Below are 17,568 nucleotides of genomic sequence, written 5' to 3'. Positions count from 1 at the left end.
GGCCATTTTGGGAGTGAACCAGTGGATGGAAGACCTCTCTCTCTCTGTCTCTTTCTTCCTCTCAAATAAAATAAAAATTTTAAAGTACAAAAAAACAAACAAAAAAAAAAACAAAAAAACAACCTAACGTGTAAAATACAAACGTTCCACATTTGGAGAAGAGTCTTTGAAATGGGAAAACCTAGTAACAACCGCAGCTGAGCAGCAAGCACAAATCATCGAAGCTTTTCAAGGTAGAATATAAAATCCTCTGTCAGAAGAGAACCTTCTCCACTGCGTCGCTGTACAAACTTGATTTTGCAGCAACTTCAGGCTGCCTGCCGCTCTTGGTCCCAAGTGGCGGAGTTTAAGCGTCCCCGGAGAAGCCACGCGCAGTACTCATGTGGCACTTCCTGACTGCCTGCATTGCAGCAGCCTTCGAAATCCTGGAATTCTCAGCTCAGGGCCCCGGCTTCCAGTGCCCTAGCTCTTGTGCTCTGCCCATTCATCGTTCAGCCATGCACTCTGGAAGCAATTTTTAAAACTTTAATATTTATTTATTTATTTGAAAGGCAGAGTTACAGCGAGGCAGAGGCAGAGAGAGGTCTTCCATCTGCTGGTTCACTCCCCAGTTGGCCACAATGGCCAGAGCTGTGCTGATCTGAAGCCAGGAGCCAGGAGCTTCTTCCAGGTCTCCCACGAGGGTGCAGGGGCCTAAAGACTTGGGCCATCTTCTACTGCTTTCCCAGGCCATAGCAGACAGTGGGATTGGAAGTGGAGCAGCCGGGACTGGAATGGGCACCCATATGGGATGAAGGCACTGCAGGAGGTGGCTTTATCTGCTACGCCACAGCACCGGTCCCTGGAAGTAACTTAAGTCAACCAGGTACCCGATGTAGGGATACTGCAGTGAATCCAGCTGACCGTGCCCTCGTGGCACCTGCATTTCAGTGGACACTCCACCTGCCCTTCTCCGGCTCCTGCTTGTCCTTTGGGAAACCCACGCGTGGCTTCCCAGAGCCATCTGCTCATGGCAGAGCTGAGGTTCACCATTCCCCCGACACCCCCAGCCTCCCCTCACGTGGACTTTATACGATGGAAGCAGCAGGCAAGTTGGAGAGCGCTCCAGTTTATTACAGAAAGTTAAAAAAAAAACAAACCAACCAACCAGGATGAAGAGGCGCAGTGGGAGCGGAGAGGTGAGGTGTCCCCCTGGTCACCTCACACCACCGCAACTCAGCTCAGCTGGGACCCACTAGAAGGGACAGAATTAAATAACTCTCTCGGGGTACAGAGTTAAAAAGATTCCCAGCCTCCCCTCCGGGGAAAACCGAGACACAGTAATACTGAGCGAAGAGTGCAGGAAGCCGCATCCCCAGGCCACTCCCAAGGAAATGACTGAAGGGGATGGGCCAGAGGATGCCACACAGACAGGGAAGTAGGCGTGGCTTGTAAACTCAGGACTTTGGCAGGTGGGGCTGGGAGCTGGTGGGCTTTGTAAACCAGGCTGTGGCCAGGAGAGGAGGCAGGAGCTGTAAACAAAGGGGCAGCAACCTGGGGGCACAGGAGGGGGACATGCCTGGCCATGGAAGGGGTGGAGGCCTCCCGGGCAGGGGGTGGGGGATGAGTGCTTAAATCCTGAGTCTCCAGGGAGAGGTGGGGAGTCGGGGAAGGCTGTGGGGAGAGTGTACCCTGCCATGGAGACGGGGGGGTGCTCCATCTCCACCTTGCAGTGAGCTGGCGCCCGCCACCCAGGATGCACCTGCACGGTTGTCCCACCCACACCAGGGACCTTGGATTAGGGTGGAAATGGAGCAAGTGGTTCTACTCCCAGAAACCAGATGGGAAAGGCTCATTTTCAGAAGGGTCTGCTCTGAGTCTTCTGGCTCCAGGATCTTCAGTTCTGGGAAGGAGGGAGGTAGGTCCCTGTGTCAGAAGAGGGTCACCGCCGGCACGACTCATCTGTGGCACAGAGGGTACAATAAGGAGAGAGAATGAGTGAATGCGGATATGGGACATTGAGTGTCCCAACCAGCAGCTTAACTCGCCGTGTCACAATGCCAGGCACTCTTATAACATCTATTCTCACCATCACCGCGCGAGAGGTTTGCCATTCAAGCTGTGGTTCCAGGTGTTCACAAAAATTACTTAACCCCTTCGACAACTCCAGCAGGAGGCGACCACTAACTCCATTCCATAAGTAGCAAGCGGAGGCCAGAGGTTGGCTGGTTTCTCTGAGGTCACACCACAAGTAACACAAGCTGGGATTCAAACTCAGACCTCACGGACCCAACCCTTGTGCTTTATTTTTATTCTTAAAGGCAGAGTGACAGAGAGAGAGAGAGAGAGAGAGAGAGAGAGAGAGAGAGAGAAAGAGAGAGAGAGAGAGAGAGTCTTACATCCAGTGGACTGGGCTGAAGCCAGGGCCAGGATCTTCATCCCAGTCTCCCACAGCCCACATACTTGGGCCATCATGCGCTGCCTCCCAGGTGCAGTAGTAGGAAGCTGGATAGGAAGTGGAGTAGCTGGGACTGGAACAAGGACTCCCAGCAGCTTAACCGGCTGTACTGCAAGGCCCATCCCAAGCCCTGTGTTTTAAACCAGACTGAGTGCTCAGAAGCAGCCCTGGCTGTGGCAGCGGGAGACTCAATGCACACATCACTTCCCAGGACCTGGGTTCCTGCATCCGTGTAACCCGCAGGTTGGCCCAGAGCCCCCTCCAGGCGACCACGTGAGACTCCCAGCTTCCTCCGGGCCTGCAGCGCCCGCTCCGACACCAGGGGGCGCGCTCGGGCCGGAGGCGCCTCTGCTTACCCACTATCAGGGCCTTGGTGCGGAGCCCAGGCTGCAGCAGCAGCAGCTCCTCCTCCTCCTCTTCGTCGTCCGCTGGCGCCGCCGCGGGGCTGGGGGCACTGGGGGCCTCAGGCTCCGGGCCCAGCTCCTCCAGTACCGAACTCTCCGAGGGGTATTGGTACGTGGTCTCCAGGGCCGTCTCGCTGAAGGAGATCTTGAGCTGTGGGTGGGAGGGGAGGGGATGGGAGGGTCAGCACAGAAAGCAGGCTGGGGACAGGTGGAGGAGGGAGCACAGACTGGACTTCCCCTGACTTCCCCACTGGCTCCCCCCACCCCGCATCCCTGTCCTTTCCACACCGAGTCTCAATCCTGGATTCTCCCCCTTCCATCATCAGACTTTGGTCCAGGCTTTGGCAGGGCCTGGGAGACTGAAGGGAATAATATAGGACCAAGGCCTCTGCTCTTGGACGTGGAGTCGGAGGGGTAAAATGAAATTAAAACACATGGATGTAAATCCAATGATCAGAACTGAGTCTTTGGGCTTCTTGGGGAGCAATCCAGGAAGCTTCCCGGGGGAGGTGAGATCTGAGTTGGTCAGGCAGAAAATAGCCAGCTGGGGAGAGTCCCAAGCAAAAGTAAGGGACAAAGTCATTGATTTCCACATCCTCAGCCTCTTGCTGTCCCCCAGGACACCCAGGACCCTGCACCTATGCCTTATCTCACTCCTGTCACTCATCTCCTGTAGCTGCAATAGACCCACAGCAGAGGGTCAGGGCCTGGGAAGGGACAAGGCCAAGAGGAAGGCCCGGAGGAACCAAGAGAAACTTCCCCAGCACACAGGGGAGTCCCTGAAAGGCGCAGCTGGGGCAGAGAGCAAAGTCCACACAAACAGCGTGGGGGTGGAGAGTGTGCCAGCGGGACAGACCCGAGGGGGCAGAAAATCCGTCATAGATACGCTGTCCCAAGAACAGGCTGCCCCAGCTGGCCTCCACGCTTTCCACCCGCCCCTTTGCCCTCTAGAGCAGCTCAGGGGGAGAGGGAGGGCGGATTAACGCCAGGAGCCAGAGGGATTAGGGGGACAAACAGGAGGATTCCATGTGAACTGCCTGGAAAGGTCCCCACGATGCACTTGGGCCTTCCTGCTGTGTACCTGGGACGCTCTGGGCTGGGGCCCTGCATTTCTGAGCCCCTGCGAGAAGCCAGGATGGTGGCGGAACAGGCGGCTGCTGAGGATGACACCTGTGTCCCCATGAAAAGCTGGAGCTCAGGGACTCGATGTGGAACTCACTGCTTGGCTTCAGCTCCTGCAGTGGCTCCCTGTCATTCGGGACACAGCCAGAGCTGGAACAATATGCCATTCGTCCTAACTGGCCAGATTTCCTCCAAGCCCAATCGGGTGGTTCACCCCAGCTGCTGCCCCTGCCTGGAACACTTCTCTCCCAGCTAACCCCAGGGATCCCTAGCTCCTACCTCCTGGTTGACCTATTCTGAAGCTGTCAGGTTTACTTCCTTACTTCCTGACCCTCTAAATGGCACTTGTCTGTTTTTTTTTTTGTTTGTTTGTTTTTTAATTTATTTATTTGAAAGAGTTACAGAGACAGAGAGATAGAGATCTTCCATCCACTGGTTCACTCTCCAAATGGCCACAATGGCCGGAGCTAGGCCAATCCAAGGCCAGGAGCCTGGAGCTTCCTCCAGGTCTCCCACATGGGTGCAGGGGCCCAAGCACTTGGGCCTTTTTCTACTGCTTTCCCAAGCCACAGCAGAGAGCTGGATCAGAAGTGGAGCTGCTGGGACTTGAACCGGCGCCCATATGGGATGCTGACACCACAGGTAAAGGCTTAGCCTGCTATGCCATAGCACCGTCTCCTTGCTTGTTCTATATTTTCTTCTCATAATAACCATCCTCCAGCCTACTAGAGGACATACAATTATCCCTGGGGACCCATGGGGATTGGTTCCAGGACCATCCCCCTTGGACACCAAAATTCGCAGATGTTCAAGTCTCTCTCTCTCTCTTTTTTTTTTTTTTTTTTGACAGGCAGAGTGGACAGTGAGAGAGAGAGACAGAGAGAAAGGTCTTCCTTTGCCATTGGTTCACCCTCCATTGGCCGCCGCGCTGCAGCCGGCACACCTAGCTGATCCAAAGGCAGGAGTCAGGTGCTTCTCCTGGTCTCCCATGGGGTGCAGGGCCCAAGCACTTGGGCCATCCTCCACTGCACTCCCGGGCCACAGCAGAGAGCTGGCCTGGAAGAGGGGCAACCGGGACAGAATCCGGGGCCCCGACCGGGACTAGAACCCGGTGTGCCGGCGCCGCAAGGTGGAGGATTAGCCTATTGAGCCGTGGCGCCGGCCGCTCAAGTCTCTTAAACATGACACAGCATAAAGTGACACCAAAAGAGGGCCAGCACTATGGCGTAATAGGCTAAACCTCCACATGCGGTGCCAGCATCCCAGATGGGCGCCGGTTCAAGTCCCAGCTGCTTCTCTTTGAATCCAGTCTCTGCTTGTAGCCTGGCAAAACAGTAGAAGATGGCCCAAGTGCTTGGGCCCCTGCACCCACATGGGAGACCCGGAGGAAGCTCCTGGCTCCTGGCTTCGGATTAGCCCAGCTCTGGCCATTGTGGCCATTTGGGGAGTGAACCAGCAGATGGAAGACCTCTGTCTCTGTCTCTCCCTCTAACTCTACTTCTCAAATAAATTAAATCTTTAAAAAGGAAATGGCACGTGGCCTGCAGCGGTTAACACCCTGACCTGAAGCACCGGCATCCCATATGGGCGCCGGTCCAAGACCCAGCTGCTCCACTTCTGATCCCGCTCTCTGCTATGGCCTGGGAAAGCAGTAGAAGATGGCCCAAGTCCTGGGGCCCCTGCACCCACATGGAAGACCTGGAAGAAGCTCCTGGCTCCTGGCTTCAGATCGGCGCAGCTCCGGCTGTTGCAGCCAATTGGGGAGTGAATCTCAGATGGAAGACCTCTTTCTCTCACTCTGCCTCTCCTCTCTCTGTGTAACTCTGACTTTCAAATAAATAAAATAATTTTTTTTATTTTTATTTTTTGACAGGCAGAGTGGACAGTGAGAGAGAGACAGAGAGAAAGGTCTTCCTTTTCTGTTGGTTCACCCCCCAATGGCCACTGCGGCCAGCGCGCTGTGCCGATCCGAAGCCAGGAGCCAGGTGCTTCTCCTGGTCTCCCACGCAGGCGCAGGGCCCAAGCACTTGGGTCATCCTCCACTGCACTCCCGGGCCATAGCAGAGAGCTGGCCTGGAAGAGGAGCAACAGGGACAGAATCCGGCGCCCCGACCGGGACTAGAACCCGGGGTGCTGGTGCCACAGGTGGAGGATTAGCCTAGTGAGCCACAGCACCTGCCTAAAATAAATCTTAAAAAAAAAAAAAAAAGAAAGAAAAGAAAATGGCACAGAGAACCGACACACATCCTTTCATGTACTTTAAATCACATCTAGGTGCCTTCCAACATTGAATACTGTGTAAATGCTATGACAGTGAATGTTCCAGTGTTGTTTAGGGGGTAACAACAAGATAAAGAGGATGCACGTGGTTAGCACACATGTGACTTTTTGTTTTTTCCAAATACTTCCTGTCCTCTGTGTGTGGACGCCATGCACAGCGAGGGCCAACTGCACTTACTATGTGGGTATCTGCTGTTGATGGAAGTCTCGGAATGCGGAGGTTCAGCTATCTCCGACCTCAGATGAGGTCCCAACACAGGACCGAGGCTGGGGGGCCAGGTAGGGGTATACAGGTGGCCCTGATGCCATGTAGAATCAAGTGACAGCAACTACATTGCTTACAAGCCAGTCTCTGGTCTGTGGCTCCTGGATTCTGTTGCTAGCGGGTTTACCCAAATTTCTAGGAATCCATTTGTTTCCTCTTCAGAGCCTCTTTTGGGAAGACCACCTCTGTAGTTTTATTCTGCATTCTATTTGCCCTGAGTCCCCCCCCACTCTGCCTCTCTCCACTACCCCCTCCACTTCTGACTGGGCGTCTCAGGAATGCAGAGTCTGCATGAGAGTGTGGGGGGGAGTGGGGGGTGACTCACTGGCTTCTCTCTCATCTGCTATATAAGGTCACCCAGGGGGCCGGAGAAGGGCGGGGCCTCCGGGGAAGGCACCAGCCACAGCCCATATCCTGGGCTCCAGTGAGTGGCAGGGCTGGCATCTCCGCTGGTAGCAGGGATCAATTTGATGGAATTAGCCTGCAAACGGCAGTTATTCCAGGAAGGCAGGGTGGGGTAGGGTGGCAGGGTCGTCCTTTCGCTGAGCCAGGGTGGGTGGGGCTGAGCTGGGCCAGGACACACCCGCCCCTGCTGAGCAGGCGCTGAGGGAGAGGAGAAGGCCTGAGGCTGAGCAGAGGGTGAGCTGCCTCTTCCCCGCCCCCACTGCACCCCAGCGGGCTGCTTCCTTATTCTCTCACCACATCCTGAGCACAGTTCTGGCAGGCCCAGGGCCCACTCAGCCCCACCAGCTTTCCGGCCCCCACCCCAGGTTTCCTGTTTGGGCGATCTGCTTCCGGCTGCCCTACTCCCTGACCTGGGTATGGTCACCAGCACTGGCCCTGCCCAGTTGTTAGTTCCCGGCTCCCCTTGGATGCTCCCTGGGCTTTAAGCCCCAACGCTTCATGCCTCCCTCCGCTGGTTCCCCAAAGGACGAGCAAACCTCAGGGGGAAGTGAGTTTTCTGAACACCACACCCAGGCAGAATTTCCAGACCTCCCTCCTTTGCCTCTGCCCAGCTCCAAGGGAAAGGGGCTGGAAGCAGACAGAGGGTTCAAGGTAAACTCGCAGAGGCAGCTGAAGATGCTAAGTGACCAAATGACCTCCAAGCTTAAGCCAGGTCTTTGGTCCCTGCGGCTTTCCACCAACAATGGGGACCCAAGACAACACATCTGAGGCCATGACACGCCGAAGGAGCCGGGTACGGGGCTTCCCAGGCTGGGAGTGGAAAGACGTCTGCTTGCAAGGTCAAGTGTGGGACTGCTCCCTAGGGATTTTCAAACTGGAAACTGATGTGCCCAGGGCAGGCGTTGGGCCACGGCCAGGGGGAGAAGTCAGCCTGGCTGCTGCCACTTCCCCTGTGTGTCCCAGCCTCAGTCCAACCTCAGACCCGCTGCCAGTCTCAGCCCCCACCTGCTGCTGTACCCTGGGGCCCAGATGCACTTCTCTTTCTACCGCTGTTGGGGCGGCGGTGAGGGGGAGGCCAGGGTGGCAGGAAGAGAGGGGGAAAAAGCTACTGCTGAGCCAGTTCTGGAGAGGGAGGGGCAGCTCAGGGAGGAAGGACAGGGGGTGGGGGGGTGGGGGTATTTTGGAAGAGGAAAAGGCTGTTCTTGTCCCGAGAGAAGGGAGTACTGTCTGAGGCAGTGGCCCAGCTGGGGGGTATGCAACCCCGAGGTCACCCACTTCAAATGGCCTCTGTGTGCTTCTCTCCCACGGGGCACACTTGGGGTTCCAAAGCTTTCTTCTCTCTGCTCCGCAGCAGGCCCTGCCCCATCCCCTCGCCCGCCAGGCTCTGGCTCCCTGGCCCTCAAAGCCATAAGAGCTTCCTCTCCACTCCTCCCTGCGGCTTCTTCCAGAACCCAAACCGGACTCCCTGCCGATATTTGCTGCCCCCCTCTCTCTTTGAGAGCTCTAAGTGCTGTCAGCCCGATCACCTCGATCTTGCAAGCTCGGGCCCACATCTCTCCCACCAGATGGGCCGGGGTGGGTCCCAGCTCAGAGCAAAGGAAGGAAAGCAAAGGGGGGTGGGGTGGGAGTGAGACTCAGCCGGAGGCAAGGGAGAATGAGCAGGCTGGGCACACCCTGGGAGACACACCCAGAGACAGCAGCACTGCTGGGCTGGTCCCTGGGGCTCCGAAATGAATGGAAAAGCAGGGCTCCAGAACGAAGGGTGGTGGCAGGGACGACGGGAGAGGGAACAGAGCAACACGGCGGGTATAAAAAGCAAGCCCAGATTCCAGAAAACCCAGGGAACTGACAGGTGGGTGGCCCAGAAGTCTGGCCGGGCTGCTCCCCTACCTGTTTGTGTTGTCTTTCGGGGGACCCCTTGGCAAGGCAGCTGCGGCTGAGACGGAGGTAGCCCCCCAGAACCAAGATCTCCTCGGCTGTCGGGTACCGCTTCTTCCCAGCCCCAGGGACCGCAGCATCAGCCGGGGCTGGGGCAGCCGGAGCGGCGGGGGTGGCCGGGGGCAAAGACCGCCGGGGGTTGACGGTGAAGGTGTGTCCACTGCGGCGGGGGGCCCCCACCCCTGGCCCGGCCTTCACCCCATAGAACAGTCGGCTCATGAGGGGGTCCCCAGAGGGCTGGGGAGCAGCAGGGGCTGGGGGTGGGGGAGACAGAGGGGCTGCTGGTGGGGGCCGGAGTCCCACTGCTTCCTCTTCCTGCAGTCTCGGGCTGGCAGTCCCAGCGTCCTCTGGTGGGAGGGGGGAGGGTGCAGAGCGGAGGTTCTGCGGGGCTCTCAGAGGCCTGCCCTGAGCCCCCGCCTCCTCCTCTGCTGCCTCGGCTTCTCCAGCCCCTGTACTAGGAGGCCCCAGACGCCTCTCGACAGACTCTGGAGGTTCTGCTTTGTGAGGCTGAGTCTCTGCGTCCCTGGCTGTCCACTCTCGAGCCTTTCCGGAGTTCAGGGTCCATTTGCACCCGTCTGTTGGCCTGGAGCTCCTCAGGCCATCTTCCACTGGGCTGGGCCTCTGTTCTGCTGCCTCCGAGCCCCTGGGGCTGTGGTCCTGAGCACCATGGGTCAGGACGTCCGTCAGCCCTGCCGTCTCTGCTGGGGCCGTCCCCTTTTCCTCTCTCCCACGCTCCTCGGCGCAGACGTTTCCTTCTCCTCCCGGGCTCAGCCTGTACTCGAGTGTCTCCAGCTGTACCAAGCTCTGCTCCTGGGGCTCTCCCGCGTCAGGCCTCCACTTATGGGCCTCAGTCAACCCCGACTTGGGGACACCAGACTCCCCTGGGCTCAACCTGCTTGCCACCACCTCTTTCCTCCTGGGGCTTTGCTCCTGAGGCTCTGCTTGTCGCGGGCTCCACTCTGGGGCTTCTCCTGGACTCAGCCTGCATCTCTGAGCCTCAGAGGGCCGGGAGCTCCTGTCTCCCACCTCTCCTGGGCTTGGCCTGCAGTCCCGAGTTTCCAAAGTCCTGGGGCTGGACTCTTGGGCTCCCCCTGGCCCCAGCCTCCTCTCCCTGGGGCTTAGTCTCTCTTCTCGGCACTCTCTGCCCTTGGGGCTGAGATCCCGCATCTCCCCAGGGCTGGGTCTCCGATCCCGAGGCTCCAGCAGCCCAGGCTTTCTCTCCAAAAGCAGCTCTTCACTCCGCTGCTGCTGCTGCTGCCGCTCCTGCCGGATAAATCGGTTCTGGTGCACTGGCCCGATGGCTTCCAAAAGGACAGCCGACTCATCTGGGTCTGGAGGTCCAGCCTCTGCAGTCCCAGGCACTGGGCTGGGCTCCCCCGGGGATAGGCCAAGCTTGGCCCGACGGCGCTCCAGAAGCCCCCGCTTCCAGGCTGGCATCTGGGACAGGCGATCCCGCTCTGCCTTCTCCCGGCCGCGAACCGCTGCCTCCTCTTGCCGGCGCCGGGCTAGCAGCTGCAGCTTCCAGTCTGGGATGGTGGCCATGGTCCTCCTGAAGTGAGGGTAAGGAGCGCTGGGGGCAGAGAACAGGAAGGAGGGGCTCCAGGGAGGCCCAGGGGGTGAGGCTCCGGGTGGGGAGAGGAAATGGAGGGCAGAGGAGCTGAGGATGAGGACGAAGGAAAGGGGAGAGGAGAGAATGGAGGAACCTCAGAAGGCCAAGTTCGGGGTAGCAGTGATGTGGGAGTAGGAGTCCAGATTCAGGGCTGAGGCAGGAGCCAGATTTGGCAGCACGGAGTCAACGGGTGTTTGCGAAGAGGACAGAGAAGGCTGAAGAGAGAAGCTGGCGTGAGGGAAGTGAGAGAAACGTGGGCTTGGGGTGAGCGGGGGCCGGGCTCAGGCGAGGATGCCCGCTGGGACAGCCCGGAGGGAGGTGAGAAGGGGAACGGAAGGGCAGGGATTCCCGCCAGAGAGTGGGGGGCGCGGGACCCAGGGGATGCCGGAGAGGTGAGGAGGGGCGCAGAGCGCAGAGGTCGAGGGGAGAGGGGGAGATGGGGGGCAGCAGGGGACGGAGCACGGCGGCGGCGGCGGCAGCCGGGCGCGACTCGGCGCGGGCCGCACAAGTCCGGGCTCCACTTCCAGCCGCGCGCGGGCCACGCCTCTGGGCCCCCCGCCCCCACCCCCGACCCGCACCCCCCCTCCGAGGCGGGTCAGGGGAAATACCCTCCCCGGGGACTTTTGGAACCCGGCTGTCGTGCTGCCAGTCCGTTCCCAGAACCCCAGCGTCCACCCCTCCTGGTCCCGTCACCACACCCGGCGGCTGCGCCCCGGGCCCCTTGGCGCACTGAGGGCCAGCTCCACGCTTCTTCCCCGGGGGCCGGCGAGCCCGCTGCCCCGGGCCCCTGACAGAACCGGCCCTTGCCACCCGCTCAGACTGCACAGACACAGTCTCGGCACAAAGACCAGGGACGGCCCCAGGTCCCAGCCCCGGGCGACAGCGGGGTCGGAAGCGCGGGGACACCCCCTCCCCGAGCCGGAGCCCCCAGGTCAACTCACGCGCCGCGGGGCCCTCGGGGGCGGGGTGCGGAGGAGCCAGGCGTCCGGAGAGAGGAAGAGGAGGAGAGAGGGATCCAGGGAGATCCGGAGGCTGGGGGGGTGGGGAGGTGGGAAGAGGAGGAGGGAGAGAGGGAGCAGGGGAGGAGGGACGGAGACAGACGAGGGGGCCGGCCGGGGGGCGGCGACCGCTTTGTCTAAGGACAATGAGGAGAGGGAAGGGGGCGCAGGGCGGAGCCCGGGAGGGGGCGGGGCCTCGCCCCCCACCGCCGCGCGGAATGAGCTCCGGGACTCCCCTCTTTTCCCGGCACCCCCAGGGACCCTCACCCGCTCCCTGCCCGTCCGCCCTGAAGAACCAGGGTTTCCAGACCCCCGCCCCCAGCTCGCGGACCAGGGCGGCGGCCAGTGACTCAGGCCCCTCGAGGGACTAGGGGAGGAAGCTGCAGCTGCTCCGACCGAGCCCGCCCTTCCCATCCCTCGCCGCTCCGCCCCACGCTTTTGCCTTCCCGGGCCAGCCTTTGTTACTGCGGGGTCGAGGGCGGTCGCCAGGCTGTGGGGACGGGAAGACGGGCGCCCAGAGGCCAATGGCCTTGGAGGCTTCGCTGCCCTTAGTGCTGCCCCCCACCCTTTTAGCTTCACCTTGTCTCCCCCGGGGGTCCCCGGGTGTGGCGCGGGGAAACTGGAGGATTCGGAGGAAGCCGACTGGCCCGCTTCAGGAAAGTGGGGGCGGGCCCGCGAGGAGTGGCCGCAGTCGGGCGGTCACCAGAGGGCGCGGTGACTGCCCACACTTGATTTCGATGCTCCCGCTTCCCACACTCAGCCCTACAGCTGAGACGCTGTTCGCTGACAGACTGCGTATGAACAAAACACAGGCTGAATTTTATTTTCCACGGAGTGCACATCGAGCTTTTGGAGTGGAAGTGAGAGGTGGAGAAGAAAATAACAGTTTCAGGGGAGTGGTCAGGGCAGACCCTTCCCATGTGAGGAGGCTGCTGGGGGGGGGGGAGGTGCACAGCTCATGCTGTAACCTGTGAGCAGACAGATGAGTTCTATGCCCCCTCTTGCTAGCTGGTGACAATCAGACTTTGGAGTCTAGTGGCTGCAACTCAGAATTTAGGACCCAGGGAATAAGTCCCAAGCAGTGGAAGGGACATCCCCCTTCACGCTTGGCCTCGGGTCTCTGGACTGAATTCAGCAGCTAAGGCCTGGAGGTTAAGGAGTTTGGAACTCGAGGGGGAGAGGAAGTACAGGGCTTGGAACCAGAGTTAGCTCCTCACTCTGCCGCCTCCTCCTGGGGCCGGGAGAGCAGGTGGAGTTTCCGCTGTAGCTGAGCCCGCAGGTAGCGGAGGTCTTGCTGGTCAAGCCCGTGAGCCAGCCCCAGGTAAAGGGTAAGGAGGAGAGCGAGGAGGAGACGGTCAGTGCCCAGGGTGGGCACCGCCCACAGCACGGTCAGCAGCTCCACACACACTGGGTGGCGCAGGTGAGCGAAGAGGCGGAGAGCCCGGGGGGACTTCAGGGCCAGAGGCTCGCCCAGCCCCAGCACGTGGTAGTACACCTGGGAGAGGGAGGACATCTTAGAACCATGGCGAAGCCTGGTTTCCAACCTGGACTCCACCTCCAGGAATCCCCCATTCTGGGACTTGGGCCCTTGACCCTCATCTCAGGTCCCAGGAGACCCGTGGCTCTCACCAAGGGTAAAGGAGGACTAAAGGGAGGAGGGGGCAGTAGAAAGCCTAGAAGAGTGTGGGAGGGGGAGGGGAGTCCTTGGAAGGAAAGGGGGTAGTCCTAGAGAGGGTCGGGGTCTCGGCGAGGGGTCGCAGAGCCTTACCTGTTTGAGGCCCATGAGCTCGGCGTAGTCAAAGACGAGAAGGATGCTGAAGATGAGGAGCCAGGAGATGACGTGCAGCACAAAGCAGAGGAGGGGCACCCAGGTGGCCCAGGGCTCCGCGCGAGCCTCCCATAACACAGGGCCTCTGGGTACCGGCTCCCAGTACCGCATTACCACCTGAATAAGGGTGACGGGCTGGGGATCTGACAGCCCACCTGGCCCACTCTTGAGAGACCCAGGCCCAGAGGTTGTCCCCACCCCAAGGCCTGCAACTCCCCCTGCCTCTCTCATGAGCATCACCAACAAGCATTCACCACGGGGAGAGTGCTGGGTTGGGGTCCCAGGACGCGCAGATGACTCATCTCTTGCCTGCGGCCCCACAGAGGGCTGGGATGAACTGAGAGGTAGGCACCCGGTGCAGCCCATGCCGGCCCTCAGTGAGGAGTCGGAGAGCAACTGAGGGCCAGGGAAATGGTGCTGTTGAATGCAGTGGCACTGAGCAAAGTTGCAAAGCTGAGAATGTACCTACTGTGCTAGGGAGCAACTGGTACACCCGTCTTGATACAAAGTAGAATATGTGCTGGGGAGGAACAGACTGTGAGACTCAACTCCTGAACACCCTTGCTTCTCAGTCTGCGGAACCACGTGTTGCCCCTCCAGTCCAGGGAGTCTCCCGCACATGCTCTGTCTCCCCTGGGGACTCAGCTCCAGGGCTCCTACCTGCAAAGCCAGGGCAGTGCATGCCACGTACAGGGACCTCTGCAGGACCCCAAAGTACCGGGTGGTCCACGTCTTCACTGTCTCGGCAGCCATGAGGCTGTGCTGTGCAACAAATAGGAGCAGAAGCCCCAGGTCCCAGGCCAGGGAGGCAAGGACATTGCGGTCCTGCAGAGCTGCCAGCCATCCCTGGCGGACATCTGGAGGGAGGCGAGGGAAAGGGACAAAATGTCAAGAAGATGGAAGGCATGTTCCATCTCCCTTTTCCAGTCCTTGCTTCTCCTCGCACGCCTAGGGTGCGGGAGAGCATTCACGGAACACGCACGCTGGGCAGCTGGACAAGCAGGGCAGGGGAGGCCACTGCTCCATTGCCTCTAACTTCTTCTGCAAGTGCTTCTTCTTTTTAACACTCTCCATTGTCCTCTCCACACAACACGTTCCTTAGGAGACTCTGTCGACGGCCCTTTCCTTCCCCGCGTCCTCACCCTCTGGCCTCTCCAAATCGCTAGTCCTCACGTTGCCAATTCAGCCCTGGGTCCCTCAGTCCGGCAGTCTCGGTCGGGGTTCCCTCTCAGGGACTTCCCTGGTTATTTGTCTGCAAGCCCCGCCCCCGCGCCCTCTCCTCCGGCTCCACCCCCCTGGCCCCTCGACCCCTCCCGCTCACCCGGACCACCAGGCTCGGGGACGCCTCCGAGAAGTGGCCGAAGAGAGGTAAAGCGCACGAACTCCACTCCGGTGCCAAAGGCCAGGATGAAAGAGGCGAGGGCTGCAGGGATCAGCAGCAGCGCAGGGGCCATGGCGAGGGACGGAGGGGCAGGGAAAGAGGTGGGTTTGGGATTCCCGCGGCCGCACGCCCCGCCTCCCCAGGGTCCCGCCCGGCGAGGCGGGGCTCCCGCGCGCCGCCGCCCGGGCTCCGCGCGCCACGCTCTTTCCCTACCCGAGCGGTGGCTGGGATTCCTGTGTCGAGCGTCACAAAAGGGAAGCTTAGAACCGTCAAGAGGTGTCAGGGCAGCGGCTGTGCAGCCGTGGGCGTGGACTGCTCCCTTGCGAAGTGCAGACAGTGTCTCCTCTTGCAGGTTCTTGTGGAAGCGGAAGACTATGAGCCCCGCTTGTAACTGAAGCGTGGCTAGGAAACCGCAGCCGGAGGTAACGAGGCTGAGTTAACTCTCGGTAATGTACGGGGAATGAGCAGGCCGGTGATCCAGGCCGAGCGCCCGCAGCTCCGACCACCTGTGTCTGACGGACGCCGTGTTAGATCTTTAAAAAGTGGCCGCAGAGTGGTGCCTATTCTGTAACTTCCTGTGGAGCTGAGTTCCTGCATCTCTACTTGCTAAGAACGACAGCGAACTCCAATACAGAAACGTTTGTATTAATGGTTGAAGGTGATCTATTTGTAAATATAGAGAAACGAGAAAAAAAATTGGATGTTCAAGTATTTGTGCTTGAAAGCTTCGGTTTTCTAAATCAGTCTTTATTTATTAGAGAGCTCCTTTGGGCTGGCTCACCCTCCACATGCTCACACCAAGGTCCGGTCTCAAGCCAGCAGCTGGGAACCCAATCCAGCCAAGACTCTTGCCAAGTGGGTGGTAAGAATCCAATCCCTTGAACTATAGCCGCCTCCCAGGGACTTTGTTAACAGGAAAGTGGAAGCCAGAGGACAGATCAAACCCAGAACCTCCAATGTGGGCATTTTTTTTTTTTAACATTTATTTACTTGAAAGGCAATTAGAGAAATCTTCCATACTGGTTCACTCCCCAAATGGCTGCAGCAGCCAGGGTTGCGCCAAGCTGAAGCCAGGAGCCTGCTTGTGTACAGGTCTCCTATGAGTGGCAGGGGCCCACGTACTTGGGCCATCTTTCATTGCTTTCCCAGGCGCATCAGCAGGGAGCTGGACCAGAAGTGGAGCAGCCAGGACTCGAGTTGGTATTGTGATGTAGGATGTTGGTGTTGTGAGTGGTGACTTAAACCTCTGTGCCATGACACAGACCTGGGACTCAGGCATTTTTTTTTTTATTTTTAAGATTTATTTATTTTAAAGGCAGAGATACAGAGAGAGGAGAGACACACAGAGATCTTCCATCTGTTGGTTCACTCCCCAAATGTCTGCAACAGCCAGAGCTGGGCCAGGCAGAAGGCAGGAGCCAGGAGCTTCTTCTGAGTCTCCCACACGGGTGCAGGGGCCCAAGAACTTGGGCCATCTTCTGCTGCTTTCTCAGGCCACAGCAGAGAGCCGGATTGGAAGCAGAGCAGCCGGGACTTGAACTGGTACCCATATGGGATGCCAGCACTGCAGGAGGTAGCTTTACCCACTACATCACAGCACTGGTCTCAAGCTTTGGTTTCAATCTTGACTGCTCCAGTTCCAATCCAGATTCCTGCTAATGTACCTGGGAAAGAAACAAAAGATAGCCCAAGTGCTTGGGCCCCTGCCACCATGTGGGAGACTTGGGTGGAGTTCCAGGTTCCTGTCTTCCATCTGTCCCAGCTCCAGCGGTTGCAGCCATTTGGGGAGTAGATGATAGGCCTCTCCTTAGGGGCTCTGTAATATGCCTTTTTTTTTTTGGACAGGCAGAGTTAGTGAGAAAGGTCTTGCTTCCATTGGTTCACCCCCCAAATGGCCGTTACGGCCGGCACTGTGCCGATCCAAAGCCAGGAGCCAGGTGCTTCCTCCTGGTCTCCCACATGGGTGCAGGGCCCAAGCACTTGGGCCATCCTCCAACACCATCCGGGGCCACAGCAGAGAGCTGGACTGGAAGAGGAGCAACCAAGACAGAATCTGGTGCCCCAACTGGGACTAGAACCCGGGGTGCCGGCACCGCAGGTAGAGAATTAGCCCAGTGAGCCGTGGCGCCAGCCCTCTGTAACTATGCCTTTCAAATAAACAAAAATCTTTTTTTAAAAGATTATTTATTTGAAAGGCAGAGTTACACAGAGAGAGGAGAGGCAGAAAGAGAGAGGTCTTCCATCTGCTGGTTCACTCCCCAGATGGCCGCAATGGCTGGAGCTGCGCCGATCGGAAGCCAGGAGCCAGGAGCTTCCTTCAGGTCTACCACGTGGGTGCAGGGGCCCAAGCACTTGGGCCTTCCTCTACTGCTTTCCCAGGCCATAGCAGAGAGGTGGATGGGAAGAGGAGCAGCCGGGACTAGAACCAGCGCACTTATGGGACGCTGGCGTTTCTGGCCAGGGCGTTAACCTGCTGCGCCACAGCATCGTCCCCCAAAAATCTTTTTTGAAAAGGTTAAAGATGATGTAGCTAAGGACCTACGCATAGTAGCTAAGCACTTGGAAGGGGCCTTGGCTATCAAGCTACGTCCCTCAACTTGGGAATGGAAAAAAAAAAAAAAAAAATGGCCTAAGAAGAGAATTGAAGGAAGCTGCTCATCTTGTAGTCTGCAGCATCGTCCCCCACCCTCTGAATCAATGCTGTTGTGTACTGTAGTACCAGACATCTCATGCTCTCCCTTTAGAGCCACTCTCCACGTTGCTTTCCTGCTGAGCTCTCCTGAGTACATCTGTGGTCAGTTTTTATCGAGGAAGCTCTCTCTACCTAACAGGTAGCTCATCTTGAGTTCAGAGGTAGACACAGTGGAGCTGTGGGTACTGCTATTCAATTCTTTCTCCTTT

The 17,568-nt window shown here is 58.7% G+C and overlaps 2 protein-coding genes and 1 long non-coding RNA gene across 8 annotated transcripts; 1 reads left to right on the top strand and 2 right to left on the bottom strand.

The window, feature by feature from the left end:
- Positions 1 to 1,092: 1,092 nt before the first annotated feature.
- Positions 1,093 to 12,378, bottom strand: PPP1R18 (protein phosphatase 1 regulatory subunit 18). Of its 3 annotated transcripts, none has more exons than XM_070074275.2 (4): positions 12,038 to 12,378; positions 8,804 to 10,421; positions 2,794 to 2,992; positions 1,093 to 1,941 (listed from the first exon to the last, which is right to left on the bottom strand). In XM_070074275.2, the coding sequence occupies exons 1-4, from the start codon at positions 12,376 to 12,378 to the stop codon at positions 1,922 to 1,924; spliced, it is 2,178 nt and encodes a 725-aa protein (XP_069930376.2). In that variant the 3' UTR covers positions 1,093 to 1,921. The 3 variants fall into 3 exon arrangements, with proteins under 3 accessions (XP_069930376.2, XP_069930377.2, XP_069930381.2); XM_070074276.2 differs by having other exon boundaries at positions 8,804 to 10,400; XM_070074280.2 differs by lacking the exon at positions 12,038 to 12,378 and having other exon boundaries at positions 8,804 to 10,393.
- Positions 5,820 to 15,828, top strand: LOC149126748 (uncharacterized). Of its 2 annotated transcripts, none has more exons than XR_016234710.1 (2): positions 5,820 to 8,765; positions 15,020 to 15,828. It is a non-coding gene; the product is annotated as an uncharacterized LOC149126748 (long non-coding RNA). The 2 variants fall into 2 exon arrangements; XR_016234711.1 differs by lacking the exon at positions 5,820 to 8,765 and adding an exon at positions 10,274 to 10,411.
- Positions 12,255 to 15,020, bottom strand: NRM (nurim). Of its 3 annotated transcripts, XM_089334330.1 has the most exons (5): positions 14,881 to 15,020; positions 14,608 to 14,709; positions 13,947 to 14,143; positions 13,227 to 13,403; positions 12,255 to 12,953 (listed from the first exon to the last, which is right to left on the bottom strand). In XM_089334330.1, the coding sequence occupies exons 3-5, from the start codon at positions 14,037 to 14,039 to the stop codon at positions 12,672 to 12,674; spliced, it is 552 nt and encodes a 183-aa protein (XP_089190456.1). In that variant the 5' UTR covers positions 14,040 to 14,143; positions 14,608 to 14,709; positions 14,881 to 15,020; the 3' UTR covers positions 12,255 to 12,671. The 3 variants fall into 3 exon arrangements, with proteins under 3 accessions (XP_089190456.1, XP_002714380.2, XP_089190457.1); XM_002714334.6 differs by lacking the exon at positions 14,881 to 15,020 and having other exon boundaries at positions 14,608 to 14,838; XM_089334331.1 differs by lacking the exons at positions 14,608 to 14,709; positions 14,881 to 15,020 and adding an exon at positions 14,429 to 14,558.
- Positions 15,829 to 17,568: the final 1,740 nt, after the last annotated feature.

This window comes from Oryctolagus cuniculus, chromosome 5 (assembly GCF_051225735.1).
Source record: "Oryctolagus cuniculus isolate XC-2025 breed Fujian yellow rabbit chromosome 5, ASM5122573v1, whole genome shotgun sequence".
Classification (NCBI taxonomy): Eukaryota; Metazoa; Chordata; class Mammalia; order Lagomorpha; family Leporidae; genus Oryctolagus; species Oryctolagus cuniculus.
This window is presented reverse-complemented; position numbering and strand designations above follow the sequence as displayed.

What these genes read in the sequence shown, in the direction of transcription:
- PPP1R18 (XM_070074275.2), bottom strand. Translation starts at nt 12,378, where the DNA reads ATGGGAAGGGTCTGCCCTGACCACTCCCCTGAAACTGTTATTTTCTTC. An exon ending in CCGAAAGACAACACAAACAG is followed by an intron (nt 2,993 to 8,803) that starts GTAGGGGAGCAG and finishes TCCCACCCACAG; the next exon opens with CTCAAGATCTCCTTCAGCGA. An exon ending in CACCAAGGCCCTGATAGTGG is followed by an intron (nt 1,942 to 2,793) that starts GTAAGCAGAGGC and finishes TCTGTGCCACAG; the next exon opens with ATGAGTCGTGCCGGCGGTGA.
- NRM (XM_002714334.6), bottom strand. Translation starts at nt 14,740, where the DNA reads ATGGCCCCTGCGCTGCTGCTGATCCCTGCAGCCCTCGCCTCTTTCATC. An exon ending in GCACTGCCCTGGCTTTGCAG is followed by an intron (nt 13,404 to 13,946) that starts GTAGGAGCCCTG and finishes ACCCTTATTCAG; the next exon opens with GTGGTAATGCGGTACTGGGA. An exon ending in AGCTCATGGGCCTCAAACAG is followed by an intron (nt 12,954 to 13,226) that starts GTAAGGCTCTGC and finishes TCCCTCTCCCAG; the next exon opens with GTGTACTACCACGTGCTGGG.